Here is a 20,658-nt window from a genome sequence, read left to right as displayed (position 1 = left end):
CAAACAGACATCAATTTGGTGATTCATTTCGAAGGCGTGCTGTCACAAGTACTATGGTAAATTCTTTCTGCAGACACTATTCCTTTGTCCCTGACTTTGGAAATTGTCATGCATTGCCATACCGAACTACATTGTACACTTTACAGATACATGTACAAAGGTCTTTATTTATAAAGACCTTTGTACATGTATAGCTCCCTATTATTAGTATTAAAAGCAAAAAAAACAAACAAAAACAAAACAATAAGAAAGAAATTTACGCAGTGTACACCTCTTTCTTCTGATGTCATTTTTTTCCCCCTTAGTTTTAGATTGGACAGGAAATGAGATCATTGCTAAGAAATCATTAAAGATTTGAATATTATGTGTAATTGCCAAATCAGGTGGTAAACTAACAGGTCCATACTCCGCATGTTCATGTCATACCCGTATTACTTATAATGATTTGCCTATACACACATGCCTTGTTATATTGCATTTCAGAATTTAGCAATATTATTTGTTTGTTTAGTAGATGTCACCTTAAATTAGCAGGGATGAGATCTGTACAAATAATACAGATAATGACTTTTCATTAAAGAAAATTAAAATTGTTGTAGGTGACGTCCTTCTCACATGCTATGTACATCGTATTTTGCGGATTTCAGTATTGTTTTGACAAGTACTTGTGGTTTCCTTTGATTTTTGGCATGTATGTACTTACTGTAATTCTATAATTTTCATTAATTGTGTTCAAATATATGTGGTATATTTTGTCTCCAGGCATGTCAGATAGAATATAAAGTTTAAAATGATTTATGTACACATGTTTCTTTTATTTTCTGTAAATAGGTGTGATGTTCTGATCTTCAAATTTTTTTCACTCTTAACACATAAGATAACTGATTTTCTTCTTGAAATCCCTGCCAGTGGAATTCCAATTGATGTAAACAGATTTGTTTACATTTGCATGATTATTTGTCCGATGAAACTTTGATAAGGAAAAAAATAAAGAAAGAAGGAAGTCATGCCATAGGGTTTGTTTTATTACTGTACATGCAACTTTAGAGTGATTTCCAAAATGGTCAAATTGGTGTTTTGTATAGAGTTCCTATAAAACAGTGAATGAGATGCATGTTACTCTTAAGCTTATTTTTAAGTACCGTATTACAATGTGCAATACAAAACTTTGCTCAACTGCAAAAGAAGATATAAAGCAATGTAATGTAGATTTTAGCATGAGAGGGCTGTACATTGTTGCTGTATAATTTATCCACAGATGTTCTGGAACAATACACCGTTCTCAAGAAGTTCCTGAGCTAGAATCTTTGTGGATTGGCTTTGGAGTAATGCTGTAAATATTTGCTATTAACTGTATTTTGGTTTAGGTGATGTGCATGGACAATGCATAATTATTGTAACAAAAGCATAGATATGTCAACATTTCTGAAGAGGCACTTCCTGTATACATATGTGGACATTGTGTTTCAGAGGTTTGTACAATATTGTCATCACAGCAGACATACGATGACTTGTATTTATTAGTTCCCAGGGAATAATTTTCCAACTCAAATTTGATTAGCAATTCCAGTTAATGAACAATACATGTATTTCAAATGGTATCATGTATACTTCTATGGAAGTAAACTGCTGCACAAAAGATAGTTTGTGAAGCAGTGGTGTAAAAATGCATGGCAAATCGCGATGCGATACCAGGAAAATTATTCCCTGGCTCCTTGTCCTACCTCTGTGTGATTTGCAATCAGAGGGGAAAAATGCATTAGATGTATTGGTATTTCACCCTGTATTGGCATCGTGGAAACTGCAATTGATTATATGATGGTTTACCAGTTTCCTTTGTATACCAACATGTATGACATGTCTACGTACCGCTTAATATCCCAGATCACATCAGAATACAGATTATTGTACTGTACATACTTGCTGGAAAATACAAGTCATCGCACTCTTTGACAAGTGACACAGTCTGGATTTTTTGACGAGTTCATTACAACTTGTACGCTGCAAATTTATCCAGTGATGCTTTAATAGTGGTCAGTGGGGCTGAAGTGATATTTCTATACCCTTTAATTGCCACTTTGTAGTGCCAGAAATGTGTACCATTGTACCAAATGTGTTGTCCATCCGTCCTTTGGTAATCTTTTCTTGTTCGCACGAATGACGCAAGAATATATGAGATACATGGATGAAGTCTGTTTGTTTATATGAGCATTAAAAAAAAATGCCTCTGTTTGATTTCGAGATTTCAAGTCAAAGGTCCCGTATGAAGTCATAAGGTTATGGTCAAAAGCCAACATATACACTGTAGTTTCCAAGTGCTTATATCTGACGTGATAATTCAAGAGACATTAACTAAAACTTGATCAAACATCTTGAGCATAATTAGTTAAACTATGAAAAGAATTTGGCTTGTTTAATCCAAGGGAAGATTTGCTGCAAGTCAAAGTTACGTAATTTGAAAATAAATATTAGACCATATCAAATTTTATTGAAAGTTACTACAGTTCTAAACTAAGCCATACTACTGTCAAAGCAGTTCAGTGGATACACTCGGTTTCAGATTATGTGATAACAGGTTTATTATCAAAACCACAAAGCATGCGATACACTGTATATTTGCAATATATGTAATATTGTAAAATTATCTTATTCATGCTTGCGATTATTCTGACTATGACAGATCAATTCATGTGACAAAGCTCAAGGTAAATTTATATGCATTACAATGTACATCTAAATTCCAAATCAAGGGATGAATGGACAAGTTCAACTACCAATATCATTGTGTGTAGAGATATACGTAAGTGATAACTCCATGCAGAAAACACTTAGAAAAGCAGAATCATGATGCTATATATACTCGAATTAAGTACAGGGGTAAACAGCAGTTCAAACACTTGCAGAAATCATTAATTTTTAACTAGATGGGTCTTGCTGTCCAGAAAAAGGTAGAGATCATTGTAGAGGTCAGTGTAAAGAATTTGTGGAAACTCAATTTCACTGACTGACTATAGCAGGAGGGAATAAAACATGGGTGCTGTAGATCAGATTGGCCTCAACGAGTTGATCGCTGATCTGGAGATTAGAGAGATGGCATTTTAGTGTCCGCTAACATTGTGATATTCAATTTTCTGTAGTTTCGGAATATGTGAGGAATTTATGTTTGTTGTGTCTGCAATTTAGACATTTGCATCGACTCAAATGAAAGGCTGAAATTGCAATTTGATCATGGGCCACACAGTGAGCGTGTCATCGAGGTCCTTCAAATTGTGAGAAATGGGGCTAATGACTGTCGTTTTTGTGAGAATTTGGTGCTTTCGCCGGTTCTCCTCAAGTGTCGATGGTCAAGCAAAGTTCTGACATCCGTTGATTCTCTGGAGTAGTTTGAGATTGATGGTAACTAGCTTTCCACAGAAATTGTCATCCCTAATCGCCATGTTCTGTAGTACAATATGTACGATTTCCAAATTGCTCATCATACACATGCACATACACCTGCATTGTAATTGTACATGTATACTCCTTGCATTCAGTATACCAGTGAATTGTAATACATATCATGTTCATTGTATAAAGCCAGATAGTATTTCTCTAAATTAAGAAAAATATAATGTACAATTGTACAAGATTTAAGGCTTGCAATTCACACAGGGTGCAGGGAAGTTCAATAGCATGGTTTATAGGTCTCATATTGCAACATCATTACTTCCATTTGTGGAACATATAACAGAGCCTCTTTGAGAACAGAATCGAACACTGTACTACATGTATGTGATTCTGTACTATTTGTATGCACACCATGGAACAGAAAGGCAGCCGCGGACAATGTAAACACTGTCAGTGCTTTGCTGCGTTGTCCAGCCAAAATTTGCTCCCCTATAACTGTATGCCTGTTATCTGGTGAAGATAACAAGCTGTGTGCAGAGTCTTTCCAGGCGCTGTAGGGAGGCTTACTATAAGCAGCTCTTTGGGCTCCTAATAGGAATAGCTCAGGATTAAAGAGATATGCAGGCCAATCATAAAAGCTGTGATACATGTAAGTGGAGTTTTTAAGTGATTGAAGACCATTCAGTTATATTTTGTTTTTTCATCTTAATTTGAACCTGCAACATTAATGGCCATATATCAATGTCACATTTCAACAGAAAAAAAAATTACATAGTGTGATGATCAGCCCGAACGACATTCAAATTCAGACACAAGTTACTTAATTGCTGACTCAAATATTTGATACCCTGTCTTTTCAGTGGAAGTGTGTGCGCATTTTACACTTGAGTAAAAACAATGGATGCCATCTGATCATACAGCATCAATGTTAATTGCAAGAAAGATGATAGTTCTGAATTTCTTGTCATCATGTCCAAGATTTATTGAGCCATATGCACCTAGAAATAGTCAAAGCCCTCTCTATAAGTTCCTGTTTTGTGTGTTGCACTTGGTTTGCTGCTCTTATGTACCTCATATTATATGTGTTTATATTTTTCTCCATATCGGAGCACACATTTGGCACTCATGCTTGAATAATTTCTCACACTCTATTTTCCATGTGGATGTATTGCTATGTGTTCTTCTGTTAATCTGCTACAGTCAGCATCATATGTCCCAACAGCAGCATCAATGACAAAATTATCCCCAGATCAAGATGTTGCTGCGGACATTTCGGTGACCGCCGTTCATCGGAGGATTTCTGCCTTGGCATGGGGGAATCCAGTGGCAGAAATGAATTGGCATCAAATTGAGATCATTGTTTTTTAGTAGTTCACTGGTGGACCAGACTTACACTGCAAAAACATCGGTGTTAAATTTAACACCACGGGTGTTAAATCTAACACCGATCAAGTGTCAATAGAGGACCACACCCACAGGTGTAGAAAGCATGTTGTGATGGTGTTGAAAGTTGTTTACTTGGCACTTCATGGTCTTAATTTGACACTGTACCTGGTGATATTCTGACACTGCGCTGGTGTTAATTAAATAATGACACCGCATGGTGTTGATTTGATATTGCTGGTGTTATTGTCAATGGTATAACACCCGTCCAGCTTCAATGGGAGACCACACCAACTGGTGTTACTGTGGTGTAAATGTGTTTACACATTTTTTCAAAAATCAAGTACTTTATTGGAAAATTCTTGATTGTCTTGTTGAAGTTCAAAATCAACAAGAAGAGTAGTAACTAAGAAACTCTTCAAAAAACAATTTTATAGTTTGAAATGACACCCGGAGGTGTTAATCTAACACCATAAATGAGCACCGGAAATTTAATACCAGCTCGGTGTTTCATATTTAACACCGGACTTTTTGCAGTGTACCTATTCTCACGCTTTTGGCCTGAGTCTCACTCCTATGGCTTGAGTCTCACTCCTATGGCTTGAGTCTCACTCCTATGGCGTGAGTCTCACTCCCCAGCAACCCATCTCACGCTCACTCGCGCAGCTATCATTTTCTCATGCCTCCCAGAGAGAGAGAAAAAAAAATGCGGCAGGTAGATTAATAATAAACATTGGATGAGAAGTGCGCTTTATTATGCTGGATTGAGTATATTTTCCTCATTCTTTTTGTTGGCTGGAGGATACCTACATGGTTTTATCAAAACAGTTATATTCCTTTCTAAATGAATAATCCAAATAGATATCTAAAATATCAGTCATAAATCTAGACTCATTCACCTGTGACCACAAGTTTTTTGAGAAAAATTCTCAAAGTGCTGTACTTGTAAGACCATCATACATAACAAATAAATAAGAATTATGCTATTGAAATTATAAGTGTGTGTCAAATTGCTTAACTTATTTCTAATTTCAAGATGAAAAGGCTCAGTACAAGGGGGGGGGGGGGACATCCACTCGCCCACCCTACCCATTTGGTTACGTCGCTAAATCGCAGTTCCTTCCAGCCAGTTGAGAAACTTCACATCTACAGTAGACATCCGCTTACCGCCTACCCTCCCCCCCCCCCCCCGAAAAAAAAGAGCATGTTCTTCCATGGACTTGATTAGATAATTTGGCCTGCATTGCCTGTAAATGAGAAGGAATAGTGCTTGAGGTTGGGACTCCCGTGTTTATGTTGGTTGTTGCCAGACACGTAAAGTACGTGTGTTAATATTACCAAGCCTCGGGGCACTGCATGGGCGAGATAATTGATGGTGGAGAGAATTAACTCTCTCAGCTCTCTGCGGGCATTTCTCTGAAACTGGCCCGCGGGCTGTGTCTGCGGATGACCGGCAATCTGATTGAGTATTAAACTTGTGTTTCAATAGTGTGTTCCAGCTCTCTCCCAGAACATGCATGTTCAACACCGGCTCTTCTCAGGTATGCTGTGGGCGGGGTGGATGCACATCCATTGTAGGACTGCTGCAAACTAAAATTGTGTCGGTCATATTCTGCAACAAATTTGCAGACTCTCTCCTCGGTAGTACGTGGAGTCTTTGTCAAGTCTTTGTAGATGGAAATTGGTGTTATGATCAGCCGTGATGTTATATTGCACAAGTTTGCAGAGTCAAGAGAGAGCAAAAGAGAGAGATAGAGAAAGAGATTCTTGTTGCAAAAAAAAAACGTACAACTTGCAAAGTTAATCGTATCCGGTCTGGTTTGTGTCTTAGTGCTTTCTTGTAAACATGGAAATGTGATGACTTTTTTTTAAATCTATACTGTATTTATATCTGTGTCTATGTCTTGACTTCCATGTGTGTGGCACTAAAGCTTGAATAGAACTGCTAACTTAGATCTTTCTGTCATTTGCACTGGTATAGAGAAATATAGATCTGCCAAGTATGCACATTTGTATCTTGTTTTTAAAGAAGATTAGAATTAATCACTCGGTTTCTGTTTTGTTTTCTCAGTGTCAATGAATACTTGCAGACAATGAAGCCTTTGGGTGACGGTTTGTCTGTTTTAGAATGATATTACTGTCGTCAACCTTGATTGCTGACAAGTGTTACAGTTCTGTGTTCAGATGAAATTGTGTGTGTAGTCGTAGTCTTCCTTCATTGTTTTTTAGCATGACATTGTTTTTTTTTTTTTGAAGGTATTTATTTTTATTTTTTGATCTGGCATCTCCATTCTTACAAGACTTCTTGTATCCTTTCTTCTTGTGTGTCCCACATTATGGCAAGTTTTAGTCCAATGTGATAGGCGGATGTCTCACTAGAAGTATTTGTTCAAAATTCTTGCTGTACATAACAAGTGTAAAAATACATTCATTTGTGTAACAGAAACCAAATTTATTGCAAAGACAATGCATTATCTTGCCTTGTGGCAACCAAAAATGTAGAGGTGGGTCGTAATAGTTGCAGTTGCTGTCAACTGTTGTAGATGTTTTTGATATGTGAAGACATGTATGACTTCATTTTTAATATATTATGCACAAGTTAGGACATTAGTAGTTAACCCATTCCCCCCTCACGGTGATAAAAACGCCACAGACTTTGCACATTATTTATCCGGCAGGATCCTTTGGGCAATGGGTAAGACATTAAGCTCCGCTTCGTACAAGTATCTTAACGTACATCAAGAACTTCAATGTGTTCTCATCATGGAAGTAATATGTGTACGTGCGACAATGCAGTAGCCACAAATAAAAGATATTTGATTTCTTAACAGCATGTGCGATATCAGACTTAATTATGAGTGCAAACACTCAATATGTTGGATGATCTGAGAGAAGATACATTCTCTTGGCATATTTGTGAATTCTTGCAACAGCTATACATCTAAATATGCATTTTGGATAATTTCAAGTAGCTTTGTGATGTGTTTTCCAATCCAAGTCTGCTAGGTGTTTCCAGCAGTACTGATGGTATGCGATCTATCTGAGGAGAATATAGACTAGCTTCAGGCCTTCTATTGTGATGTCATCAGGTTCACTGTATGAGCATTGTGGGTGTAGCTATTCATGGTACTTTGTTCAGTGCTGGAGGTGGCATTCAGGTGAAGCTTTCACCATTTGATATGTGACACCAAAGAGGAACTGCTCAGCTTTTGACGATCCACAAGAAATATGTGTATTCTGTGAAGGCGCTGTTCGATGTACCTTTCCTTGCTTTGGCCAGAATTCCCAAAAGACGTTTACATAGCCCTACATCTACTATTAGTCTGGGGATCATATGCAGATTATGACTGCCCAAATGTGTGTGATATATAGAGCATACCCCAACTGACTCCATTGATGAATGCATGCTATATACAGGCATATGCAAGGTACACCAACATCTTGCTTGTTTCAGTCCACGGTCTAAACCTTGACCATCAGTCATGACCATGGATTTGATTCAGACTATTAGGTACGTTTGTGAATTCAGGCCCTTTTTTTTTTTTTTTTCAGTCCAATTAATCCACACAAGCACCAACCAACCCAGTGTGGGTGTAACATTGTGACACTTTGCATTGCTATTATGTGTCTGAAATTGGTTGACTTCAGAATCTGTGCAGAATGCAATCTCGATCAGCATTGCATGCGTGCATGTGCAGCAAGATACATGTATATCCTGGAATTTTGTCACAGGGAGCTTGCAAGTCCATGTAGTTCCTATCAATGTGTGTGTTTGGATGTCCAATCTCTCCTAATTAGTCTGAGGTTTTATTACTCTCATTAAATTCATCCACCGCTGGTTCCTCTAGCGCACACTCAACAGTCCATGTAATACATCCAATCACTTTAAGTAATGTCAAATATTATACAATCATGTACACCCCATCTCTGGTTTTTCACAGAAAGACTGAACGAACTTTGTCCATTTTTTTTTTCTTTGACGTGTCTCTTATGTGTGCCCAAAGAATCACTTAAATTAAGATGTGAATCATAAAGATAAGTTATCTACTCTGTGATCATTTAAAGCATTTGTCCTACCTTCTCCAGAGTGTGTATTACTCATCGTGAGATGAGGTGTTGCCTGACTCGGTAATTTTCACTTTTTCAAACTGATTATTGAGCAGCACAAAAACATTGGGGTGAAATATTAATCAACAGAGATCTGTGGTAAAATTATTAAAGACTCATAGGTGTGATGAAAGTATAAACTTGAAACAGAGAGAGAAAAAAAGATGATGTAAAAGCAAATGTGCTTGTCACAGCAACATGAAAAGGTATCAGCATATTAAAGCACCGTTCCTTTTTCATTGGATGTACACAGTTCTTGCAATCATGTCAGTCATTTTGTCAGCAGTGATATTTTCAGAATTTAAGCAGAATTCCAGCCATACCGTGGTATGAGTCTATGCATGATGCAGTCTACACACACAATGATTTTTATTTTTTACCCTCTCTTTCTCTGTAGTATTCCCTGGTACTGGCCTCCATATCATTGATACAAGCATACAATTTGTATTTGTTGAGGTGGAACAGCTCTATTTCGCAACTGTTTTGATTGCAATACCAATGCACTGGGCATGTGTTTTGAATAACAGTGGGCTAGCCAAACATTGCATCAATTGCATATTTTGGTTTAAAAATCTGATGTATGGTTTTGATGGACCCACTTGCTATGAAAGAAAAAAAGAAAGAAAACATACACAAAAACAAAACAAAACAAAACAAAACCAAGCCAAATGGAAGGGTGTTTGACAATGTGTAAGCTCAGAGAGTACAGTGTTGTGTGCTATGATGGCTGATCTTCTGTATGTAGTGCTGCCAAATGACAGATCTTTAACGGTGTAGATTTTATCCACATAGTTATCTGTTTGATGCTGTACTCCATGTCTGAGGTCCTGCAGTTGAAACTGTTTGCTACTGTATACGCTGTTATTTTTGCGTACAGATATTTTCGTGAATGACAAGGTCATAGATATTTATGTGAGATGTTGTTTTCGCATATCGACACCGACACTTACGTTAATGCATGCTCTATTAACAAAGCGCATGGAGACATTACTTTTGCGTGTTGTTAAATTCACAATCCAACTGTGATAAATTTGCGAAATTTGCGAAAATTAAACCCTTGCAAAAATAACAGCTTATACAGTATTGTAGATGGAGAAACCAGTTGATGGAGAAACCACAGTGTTTAGCCTGGTGGCAAGTTCTTCAAGATCTAGAATGTTTTTTATGTAACATTTCATCATTTGTTTTGTCTTTTTTTTTTACTGGAAAGTATGGCACTTATATGTGAACAGTGAGTATAGCCACAACATGGAGCCTCTGCACATCAGGCAGGTTTGCCGTTAAATGCTGGTATACATAATGTATGTCTTCAAATTTTTAGATTTTAACTTTGTGTGTAAAATGACATTGCTTGTTATTGATGAATGTATGGTGTGTATTTCTCTTTGCTTTCTTACGGCTTTGTAGCTCAATGACGCGACAGTGAGCTAGACTCAAACCCTTGATTGTTATTGTGGTCAGGTCCTGAGAGATGCAGTTTAAGAGCATAGTATGGATATACCCTATCTAAGGTGTTAGGTCTAGATATTTTACCAAATTACTCAAGCAGTGATAGATAGCCACAAGGACTAGGGATTCAAGATTGCGCTGTTGGGTTGTGTGATGATTTCCACCGTCTTCATTAAAACAAAGATGGGCAATAAAGATGTGTTACAGCTGTCCATCAAAGTAGATCGCTGGTACGTATTGCATGCGCTCGCTTTACATTAAAGATTCAATGGATTGATTTGCTGTACACTGAACCAGGAACAACAGCCAAATCAAAGCAAACTGAGATATTGGTATTATTTCAACCATTTTTTACATACTGAACAATAAGAATACAACAAAAATCAACCAAAGAATATACAACTGATATACAACCAATGTACCAATATACAACAAATATACAACCAATCAACCAAAGAATATGCAATACATTATACAACCAATCAACCAATGTACAATAAAACCAATCATCTACCGTTGTGATATACAACAAACAACCAAAAAAATATTGTATGTACAACAGTGCCATCTTGAATCCCTGGTCTAAGTTTATGTATCATGGCATGCAATGCATTATCTTTTAGTAAACTGAAAAAGGGAATAAAGCAAACTAAAGAGTAACATTATGATTACAAGCAGATATATATCCACTGCATTGCAGTCTGTTCACTGAATTTCTGTTGCAAAAGCTCTGTCATTCGCACTTTTTCTCTTGTATAAATTGCTCGAAACTTTTCCTGTGACAACTCCAGAGCTCGCCGGCAGCTTGCCCCTCGTACCACTAAACCTCAACGCATGACTGCTTTGTTTGTAATATGTGTATTCTGCCCGCTGAGAGGGAAATATAGGATTTGTATAATGGCTGAAATATATTTGGCTAGTTAATAGATAGGCATTATGCATTGAAAATTACTGTGTACATGGATCGGCTTGGCGTCTGCACCAGAGGTTTAATATTTTTTTAAGCAATCATGTTATTCCCGATTGTAGAGTGTGGCAGAAATTTGACTTCTTATTTTTTAAAACAAAATCATGAACACTTGCTAATGTTGAATGTACGCATATGAGACTAAATTCTTTCCAAAGGAGGGTGTTTTCCCCCATAAAGAGAAATTAATTGATGCTGTATTTCTTCAAAATGAATGGAAAATCAAGCATACGATTACAGAGATGAAATGGAACAAATATTGCGAAAGTGATGACCCAGTGAATGTTTGTATATTTAAAATCATTCTGTGAGGTGTTCAGTGCATGGGCACCTTGAAAGAAGCATCTTGGTCGTGTGATGAATGATATTGTGTATTTCTCCTCATTCTTTCACGCTGAAACATGTGCAGTAGGCCTACACGTATACTATGTTATATACTCAGATGACAAGTTTCTTTGTACAAGATGTGTTCGTTCTTCATTGACTCTGTATGAAGTATGTTGGTTGATATAAACACTACAAACATTTGCTTCAAAACAGCAGAAAGAATTAGGACTGTGGTATATATACATCATATAATGAGGAATTTTAGGGTCTGTACTGGAGGGTCATTGGGTTGACTCTTGAGCGTTTTTGTTTTTTTTTTGTTTTTTTTTTGGGTGGTCCTGTCCGATATCTGCACTGCTGTGATTGAAATGTATGACTGATTTCTGCCTGAAATGTGTTGATCGATGGGATTAATTTTGGTGATGTTATTCAAAACAACTTTCTCGATGTGGTCAATATCTCTCAGATGGTGCTGATAATTCACCTAAAGTTGGCCCTAAAGGCAGTTTGATACCCAGGGGGTGCATACATTGAATGCCTATTAGCAAGGACAAATCTACATGCTGTAATTTTGGCTGTACAAGATTTTGGATGTATCCGCAATGTGCTAAATCCTGAGTATTGTGAGTTTTCTGCTCTGTGAAACACTCTCCAAAGTAGTTTGGTTTTGTGGACAAACAAATTTAATACACTCAAGTACAAATGTCCTTTTTTGGTGTCTTCTTCATCTGTGTGAAATTGAGCTGTACGTAGAGGTTATTTGGTATACTGATGCATAGACTTTGCGAAAAACCAAGATGTGTAAATGTGTCGGAACGTCCTGCCATAGATAATGCACGTATGTGGTGACCCCACAGAGAAAAGTGGTTTAAATAGTGTCCGTGTGACAGTGTCGTGTGCATTAAAGTATTGTTCATAAACTTTATTGAAATAATTATGATACTATGTGTTTCCATGAATGTTGAGACAAGATTAAAAAATGCATTATTAACTTACACAATTGAGGTAGTCTACTGTGTCATTGCTTGTAGTGCATATTGATTGATTAGAACCGATGAAACTTGGGAGTACATTACTACTAGTGTTGTATGTATTACATTGAGGGCTATGAGTGTGTGTATTTATAAAGAGTGTTCCAAGTGGTGCATGCAAGGGATATGTCTGTGAGTAGTAGATTTGGCGTTTAAGGGATTGTGTAGTTTTGGTCGAGACCTAAAGTCAGGTTTATAACATTTTTTGGTGAGATAATGAGAAACCTCATGAAATATGAAAGAGCATGTACTTTCAAGAAGGATTCAACATTTATTTGATGAAAATTGGTCTTGAAATGGCCGAGATATCCCAAAAAGCGATCCTAATAAAATTGACAGGCCACAATTTTCATTAGGATCTCTTTGTTTTACCTTGATTTTAGATATCTCGGTCATTTCAAAACTGATTTTCATAAATTATAATTGATTCCCTTTAGAATTGTACGCTTTTAAACATTTCATAGAGTGGTTTCTATATCTCGCAAAACATTACAAGCTGAATCCTCACCTCAACCAGTACTGTACAGTCCCAATGTGTATGTTTGGTTTAATAAGTTTCTGATATGTGTGTTTTGGTATTACAATGTAGTAAAGGAGGGTGGGGGGTGATGGTGTTATTTTAGACTAAGTCATCAATATTAAAGCTGCTCACTCTCCATTTCTTCTCCATATTTCCACTTGGTAGCGTAAATTTACAACTATTTTGTTTTTTTCACGCCCTTGTATGTGTCTCCCTCCCCAGCAATATTCTTCTGAGACTCAGACTTTTGATTGGCTGGTATATGTATGTCGGCCATTATCTTTACAGTGTGATATCTACAGTGTATCCTATTCAAAGTTTAGATTAGAGAGATTTTACAGGGGCACAAGAGTATGCACTCCCCATATGCGTGTATACAAATAAGACATCAAAAATTGAAGAGGGAGCACATGCGTACTGATCTGGGAATTTATCGCAGTCTACTTTCAAGTCCTATCTTGTCATATCACATCAGGAGTGGTTTTTTTTTTTTCTCCATAAAACAGCAACATTATGAAATTTCATCATGATTCCTTGAACATTTTGACGCAACAATAAAATGCACCCACAACCCAAAATCGCAGCTCCCTTGTGCGGACTCACTACACTCTCTAGCATCTGTAAAAATCTCTTTGGTTTTATAGATAACTATCAAACTCACCATTGATTTACTCATGTATCACAACATTGCTGTCACACAATTTCTGTCTCGTGTCCAAAACTAAGATGGTCTCAACATTATCTCTCAAAGTAAGTGAAGAACAGAATCCTCCCTCAAAAACAAATACACAAACAAACAGACAAACACACACATACACACACACACACACCAAAACAAAACAGTCTCACCAGTCAATGAGTTTACATGAGACCATTTCATAGCCATTTATTTTCTGGAAAATATTCTTGTCACAGTTTTCAAGTCAGGAGCCATTCAAATACACCAGACGGGGATTCTGCTATGTGATACCCACTAATACTGAGAATTCAAAGGATACAATTTAAAAAAAAAACGAAAAAAGATTTTTAATTTGAGCCAAGACATTCCATTCAGGTACAAAATATGATTCTGGCAAAAGATATATATAACACGAGTTGTATACGGCTATCAAAGCTAAGAACAGCTAAATGTATTACTTTGCAATACCACCTGAGAACAGACACTTCCGTGCATTTGTAGAAGTATATCATCAGCTAAGAACCAGAAGGGCACTATCGCGTTCTCTAAGATTTGAGGGAAAATAAAAACGAAACAATCAATTTCCGTAAAATAAAATGTTTATTTAATCTAAGGTGGGTAGATTTTGATATAAGCATTGTTCCAAATACAGGGTAAAATATCACCCCTGTGGTTTTAATTTTTAACATTTTACTGAAAATGACAATACAGTGCACTCCCGTTACAACGAACACGGTTATAACAAAATTCTGGTTGCAACAAAGCAAAAATTCAGGCCACAACATTATCCACTTTATGCATTCTTATTGTTTATTTGTTCGATTATATCGAAATTTTGATATAACGAAAGAAAACTGCCGGTCCCGAGGACTTCGTTATAACGGGAGTCCACTTCTTTTAAAATTCACACCATAATGTAGAAGAGATTGAGCTCTACAACATGATACCAGTATGAAACTCGATACCCCTAAAAAATTGCGATAAAGCCCTTCTGGTTCTCAGCCGATAATAAGATCCTTGGTAAACATGAAACCAATTATTTATTTGAATTCATTTGTATGCCCATGTCAAGCTAGAAATAAGAACGAAGACACAGATTTTCACAAACACCAGCTCTGTCACCTAAACCTCAAACAACACTAGAAAACTGAATTACTGCAATCTTTGTTGTTGATATGCCTGGATTACATCTACGCATCATCATACCACTTGAGGGTCAATTTGTTCCCAGCAAGTGAAAATGGGGGGGGGGGGGTTGCAGTAAGCTTTCTTTTTGATAGAGAAGACTACAAGAGTAGCAGGTGAGGGAAATTGAGTAAATTCATCTCAAAATAACAAAAATCATACCCAAATGCACATTTGATCATTTCCAGGTGGCAAGCTTCACATGCAGTTAGTGTCAGAAGATTACACTTTCTATTTGCATACAAGATAAAATGGTACAATATAGCATAAAGAGATGGTGATGTTGATTTCATAGCTCGTGGGTTGCTATCTATTATTGCCGATGAATCTATTGCTACAAAGATATAAAGTCATCTTCACTATATGCTTTTCCCCTCGCTACAAATTAGCCTCTGACATAACAAAAAGAAACAAAGACTGGAATATAGGCCTATGGATGAGGATATTGTGCATTTCATATGACATATTGACAATTCAAAACTTTAATATTCCTGACCCCCTTGGTTTGTTTTTTTCTTCCCTCCGTGCATATAATTGTGAAAAAAAGGGGAGAAGAACCACTTCAAAATGATAAAAATAAATTATACAGGCAGTTTTTATTCTTTTCTGTAGGACATTAAAAACAATGAATTAGTCTACTTGGCTTGATGTTTAGAGAATGCACCTGAACATGCCAAATACAATACTCTAGACAAACGTATTGCTATATCACTCTTCTTTTTTTTTTTTCTTTTACTGTGTCTCCCAATTAAAATTTAGCTTTCTCCCTCCCAACTTTAGTTTTGTAGCATGTTCAAAGATAATGTTAGGACAGCATCAGAGAGCGTCTATAACCCCAGAATTTCTACGGCCTTCAAGCGGGCCCTGGCCACAAAGGTACGTCACTCTTTTGAGCTTGTGATGTGCACTACTGGTACATAATATTGTGCGTGTGTTCATGCGACCAGTCTTCAGTTTGAAATGGGGACCAGACAGGAGAATCTCACATTTATGAGATGTTTGGGGTTGGAGTCTCTGATCACAAGGCATGTAAGACTTAGGCCTACAGCACATCACAGATAGCATATAAATGCATGCAATCCTGTTTTGACTTTTGATATTTATAAACTCGATATATGTTATATATGACTTGAGTTTTATATGTTCAGTGACCATTCCTTGACATGTACACAGTACGATATGATTGATTGCTTTGGATCCAACGCATGTGGTCTTATTGTAACTATAGATACTAGGTATTCTTACAATTTGTACTATAGTACACCTACAATGGTGTTCTTCTATAAAGACAAGCATTATACATTCAAGATTACATGTAGAGAGAAATAGTTTGTGAATTCTAGTGAGTACCCAATCACAAGTTGATACTCTTAAAGGTACTGTGTTGAGCTTTCAGGACATTTTGAATACTAGAGACTGGGAAAAGTTTTGGGGAAAGGATCAGAAAAATAATCCAAACTGTGGCCTTTTTCCCCCAAAGAATCACACTGAAAGGCGACATCACAAACTGAACATTTCTGCACGCAAGACTTACCACAAACCGCTGAGGGAAAACATTTGATAATCAAATTATTGGAATACTATTTCTATTTAATATCTGATCATGTTTCATGTATGTGAAATGGATGATTCCAAACCTGCATAACTATATTCATGCTGGAGTACTTGTTCTCGTATGGTCGTATTAGTTGTAATAATATGTGTAGATACTTTCTTAATGTTACATTTTCTTCAACACTGTTGGATGTCCGCACATTTGACAACATGTAAGAATGTCTACGTTCCGTTTTACTCTGAAGCTCATATGGACAATTTCTCTCAGATTATATAATTTTCGTTATCAAACATAATTTTTCACAAAATTGGGAGCTTTTATGGGGATCAGCAGAATCTAACTGTGCAAGTACGCCTGAAAGCTCTACGACATCCATGCAAGCAAATTCATGAGCATATTGATTGGAGCATTGGGTGCAAGCATAGGTGTAGAAGTATGGAAACAAGAGATTCATGCCCTTGTTAGTAAAAATACACATAGGCCTACAGATATACATCAATGTGACTTTCAATGGCAACTGATTCAACAGCTAAAGGCATGATCGTACACGGGAATTCATTTCTCGTACAAGTATTTACTGAGATTTCTGGGTAGTTGATAGTTGATACGTTGACTTCAATTTTTGTGCAATATCCCATGGCAACAAGTTTAATATCATCTCATTCGTTCCAGCCAACATGATGCTACATATAGTAACATGGTCTACCAGCACAGGAGCAGGAAACCATACAAATACACTGTAGGTGTCACCTTTTGTTTAATATTCATTGTGCCAACCGGGGCAGAGCCTTTGTTAGCTTCTGGCCTATTTGTGCATATCAGGGTCTTTACTACGGTCAATAAAACAGAGGTTACCGATTTCAGCTAGCAGTTCGATAAAAAGTCTTGCATTGAGGACACATTTTCGCTAAGAGTTGGTATCAAAGATACAAAGGTTACTCCACTGATGTAGATTTGAACAGAAAACAGAACGAACCCATCAATTTGAGCTTTGCCAAAACCCAGGGCTTAGTTGGCAAGCGATCGAGATCTAGGGACCCCATCCTGTCATGGAAATACACCCAGTCAACGGGACCACGCCCAGTCAAGGGACTTCACCCACCCAAAGTATCACATCCAGCCAATGGACCACGCCCAGCCGACAGACCACACCCATGGGACACACACAGTCAAGGGACTAGTATAAGCAATAAAGTCAGCAGCAAGTACAGAAAATAATGATTGCATCTCAAACATTCACCATCTAGGCATGGCCGATTGAAAAGTCATATCCCTGTGATCAATTCTGCCCTAAGTTTCAAACAGCAAAAAAAACAACAAACAAACAAACAAACAACAAATAAACAAACACAACAAAAACAGGAAACAATTCTAAACAAACACAAATAACTCAGAAATGTATTATACATTGTTGGCAAATTCTCCATAAATATATCTTCCTTTCATAATATACCCCTGTTGTCAACTTTTCTGAAAAGCTATGAACAGAAAGAAAGTTCGACTTTGGATCCTCTATGTGAAAAAGTTTATGATGAAAATTTATTGATACTCTTGATTTTAAAAAAAAAAGTGATTCACATACTGATAGATTTAGAAGCTAATATCAAAATGTACCAGATATAGGATATTGGCCATCAACATCAAAAAGGAAAGATCTTAGAAAGCCTGTTAATGTGAGAATAGCGCCCTCAGACACAGAGTAGATCTCGGTCCCTCGGTGAAATAGAATAGACAGAAATATATAATACACAGAGTAGGTGGGTGATCTGTGATATTCTGAATAGTTTGAACGAAGAGTTGCAGAAGGCATGGGCAGCGGAAATCCTGTACAGACACAAAGGAAAGATTTCTGCACAAGAAACTGAAGTTAATGTCACATTGTTGTTTGTGTGTGTGTGTGTCTGTCTGTCCGTCTGGAGGAGATTATACCAGAAAGGCATGTGAGTTAGCTGGGTTGATTACTGTATGCCATACACGTATATTTCGTGAGGTTTGTATTTTCGCAAATTTCGCTAGTCGCGTGCTAATCGCGAATTTAAAAACACACGAAAACATACATGTATTAATCCGATCCCGACCTGAATGTGACATGCACGCATACACAAACGTTCTTCCATTCAATACTGTACTCCATGACCGTGAATTAATAAACGAGTTGCCAAGTTGTCAGGAAGTCCCGATTCGCGAAAAATTAGACTCACTGAATATATGGCGTATACACTATCGACAATAATCTACAGATCGCTCTGTGTACAACACTTATATACTGCAGAGACAAACTTTCCTCCAGAGGAATGGGAACATTATGGGGTTTAGTCATCTCTTGGACTCAAAATGTTTTTTTACGATGATATGATTCCTCTACACACTAGCATCCTAGTCCCTTATCACACTGACTATTCTATTCTTTATCACTTAATAACGTTATTAATAGTGGAATGATTATTATACCGTTCTGACCACAGAAACATGTAAACAAGACAAAGGATTTCATAGAGCTCTTTAATATCAACAACATCCACTAGCAAATCTTGAAAGAGGAAAGAAAGAGAAAGAATAATCAGTATTTAAAAAATGAAAGAGTTTTTAGTTATAGATTGAAAGAGATCAACAATTTGCCTGCACTCCCTAAACTTCAAAATGAGACATGCATTTCTGTCCACAGATGCACCATGACCAGCACTTACATCACGCATCTACGTCAAACATCCTCTTAAAGTTTGAATTAGATTGACTCATAAAAGTCCCCTTTTTCAACTCCACAAACAAATTTGAATATATTTCAGCACAATCTTTATCTTGTAACTTCACTCGTCATTTGCAAAATATGAGGAAAGTATATTTTTTTCTTTAGTCTTTTCTGATTTTATTTGTTAAAAACATGAGAGAATAAACTTGATTACTTGAGATATTTCTGCATCATTCTATCTAATGCCGCACTTTCGTGGACCAAGGAAGATACACTACATATGAAAAGATGCATATCTCCCCTCCGCTCCTCATAAAACTGTACATTAAACAAACCGACAACAACAAAAAAAGAGACAAATTTACATCTTCATCACCATAGCAATGCAACTCTTATTCATATACACTCTGATCACGACAGATTATTTCACATCTTGGCAAGTTAAAAATACGAACATAGAGGTCATGATTGGTCAAAGAGGTGGAGGGTCAACTTGACCTTGACCTCTCCAGTGGACACTTCGTGGAGCAGAAGACTCTTGATGACCGGCCCCCGGCCCTGCGTCTCCTTCAAGATGTCCGCGACTCGCACCTCGGTCCTGCCCAAAAAGTCTGCGTGTGGAAAAACAAGGAAAGTCATACAGCAAAATCAACAACACAGAAATAAAACATAAATACAAGTGTATCCCTCATCACTGCCTGCTGGAATTCATCTGATCAACTCTTTCAATTCAATTCAATTCAATAGTTTATTTATTTTACCCACTGACTGCACTGACCACTGACTGCGATGCCTGAGATACATTGCATGGCCTATGTATATCTTTGAGCATTACATTTTTATCAGGCCTCACTGAACTAAAATCTGTTGTATAACATTACAGGGGAAGTTTGTACACAATCAATCATTGTGCTCATCCATGGCGAGACAAACTCTGCATATAATTTTTTTTTTCACTACTGTAAAAGTGGAAATTTTCACGGTGTTGAAATTTTTGTTCACTTCGCACAACCAGAAACTAGTGCGAAAATAAAAGCACATGAATTTTTTGCTTGCCATATGTCCCTGTACTCGATGTCTTGATTCCACAAAATTAAAAAAAACGTGAAACTCTTTTTACCTGGCTAAGCGCAAAAAATTAGTCGTGCAATAATATCTACTTTTACAGTAATTGCTGAGATTAATTACTGGAAAAATGCTGCAGATTCACATGAATAACCACAACCAACAAGGAATAATAAGATCCCTTTTCAAAAGACAAGTTAGCAATTTCCCACCTTGGATACAATATACATATTTGGTGTTATGAGAGGCAATATTTTCACACATTCTCAATTTCAAGAATATTGCTTGAATATGAAAACATCATGAAATATGCA

At 36.9% G+C, this 20,658-nt stretch overlaps 1 protein-coding gene across 1 annotated transcript in view; it reads right to left on the bottom strand.

Moving 5' to 3' along the window:
• Nucleotides 1-18,728: 18,728 nt before the first annotated feature.
• LOC140243001 (intersectin-1-like) overlaps nucleotides 18,729-20,658 on the bottom strand; it is an 84,716-nt gene continuing 82,786 nt past the window's right edge. The window contains exon 45 of the mRNA XM_072322741.1: nucleotides 18,729-19,890. Coding sequence (XP_072178842.1) covers nucleotides 19,742-19,890 — 149 coding nt within the window. The 3' untranslated portion in view covers nucleotides 18,729-19,741. The remainder of the gene's footprint in view (nucleotides 19,891-20,658) is intronic.

The sequence above is a fragment of the Diadema setosum genome, chromosome 19 (genome assembly GCF_964275005.1).
Source record: "Diadema setosum chromosome 19, eeDiaSeto1, whole genome shotgun sequence".
Taxonomy (NCBI): Eukaryota; Metazoa; Echinodermata; class Echinoidea; order Diadematoida; family Diadematidae; genus Diadema; species Diadema setosum.
Note: the sequence above shows the minus strand (reverse complement) of the source record. Positions and strands in the feature narration are given on the sequence as shown.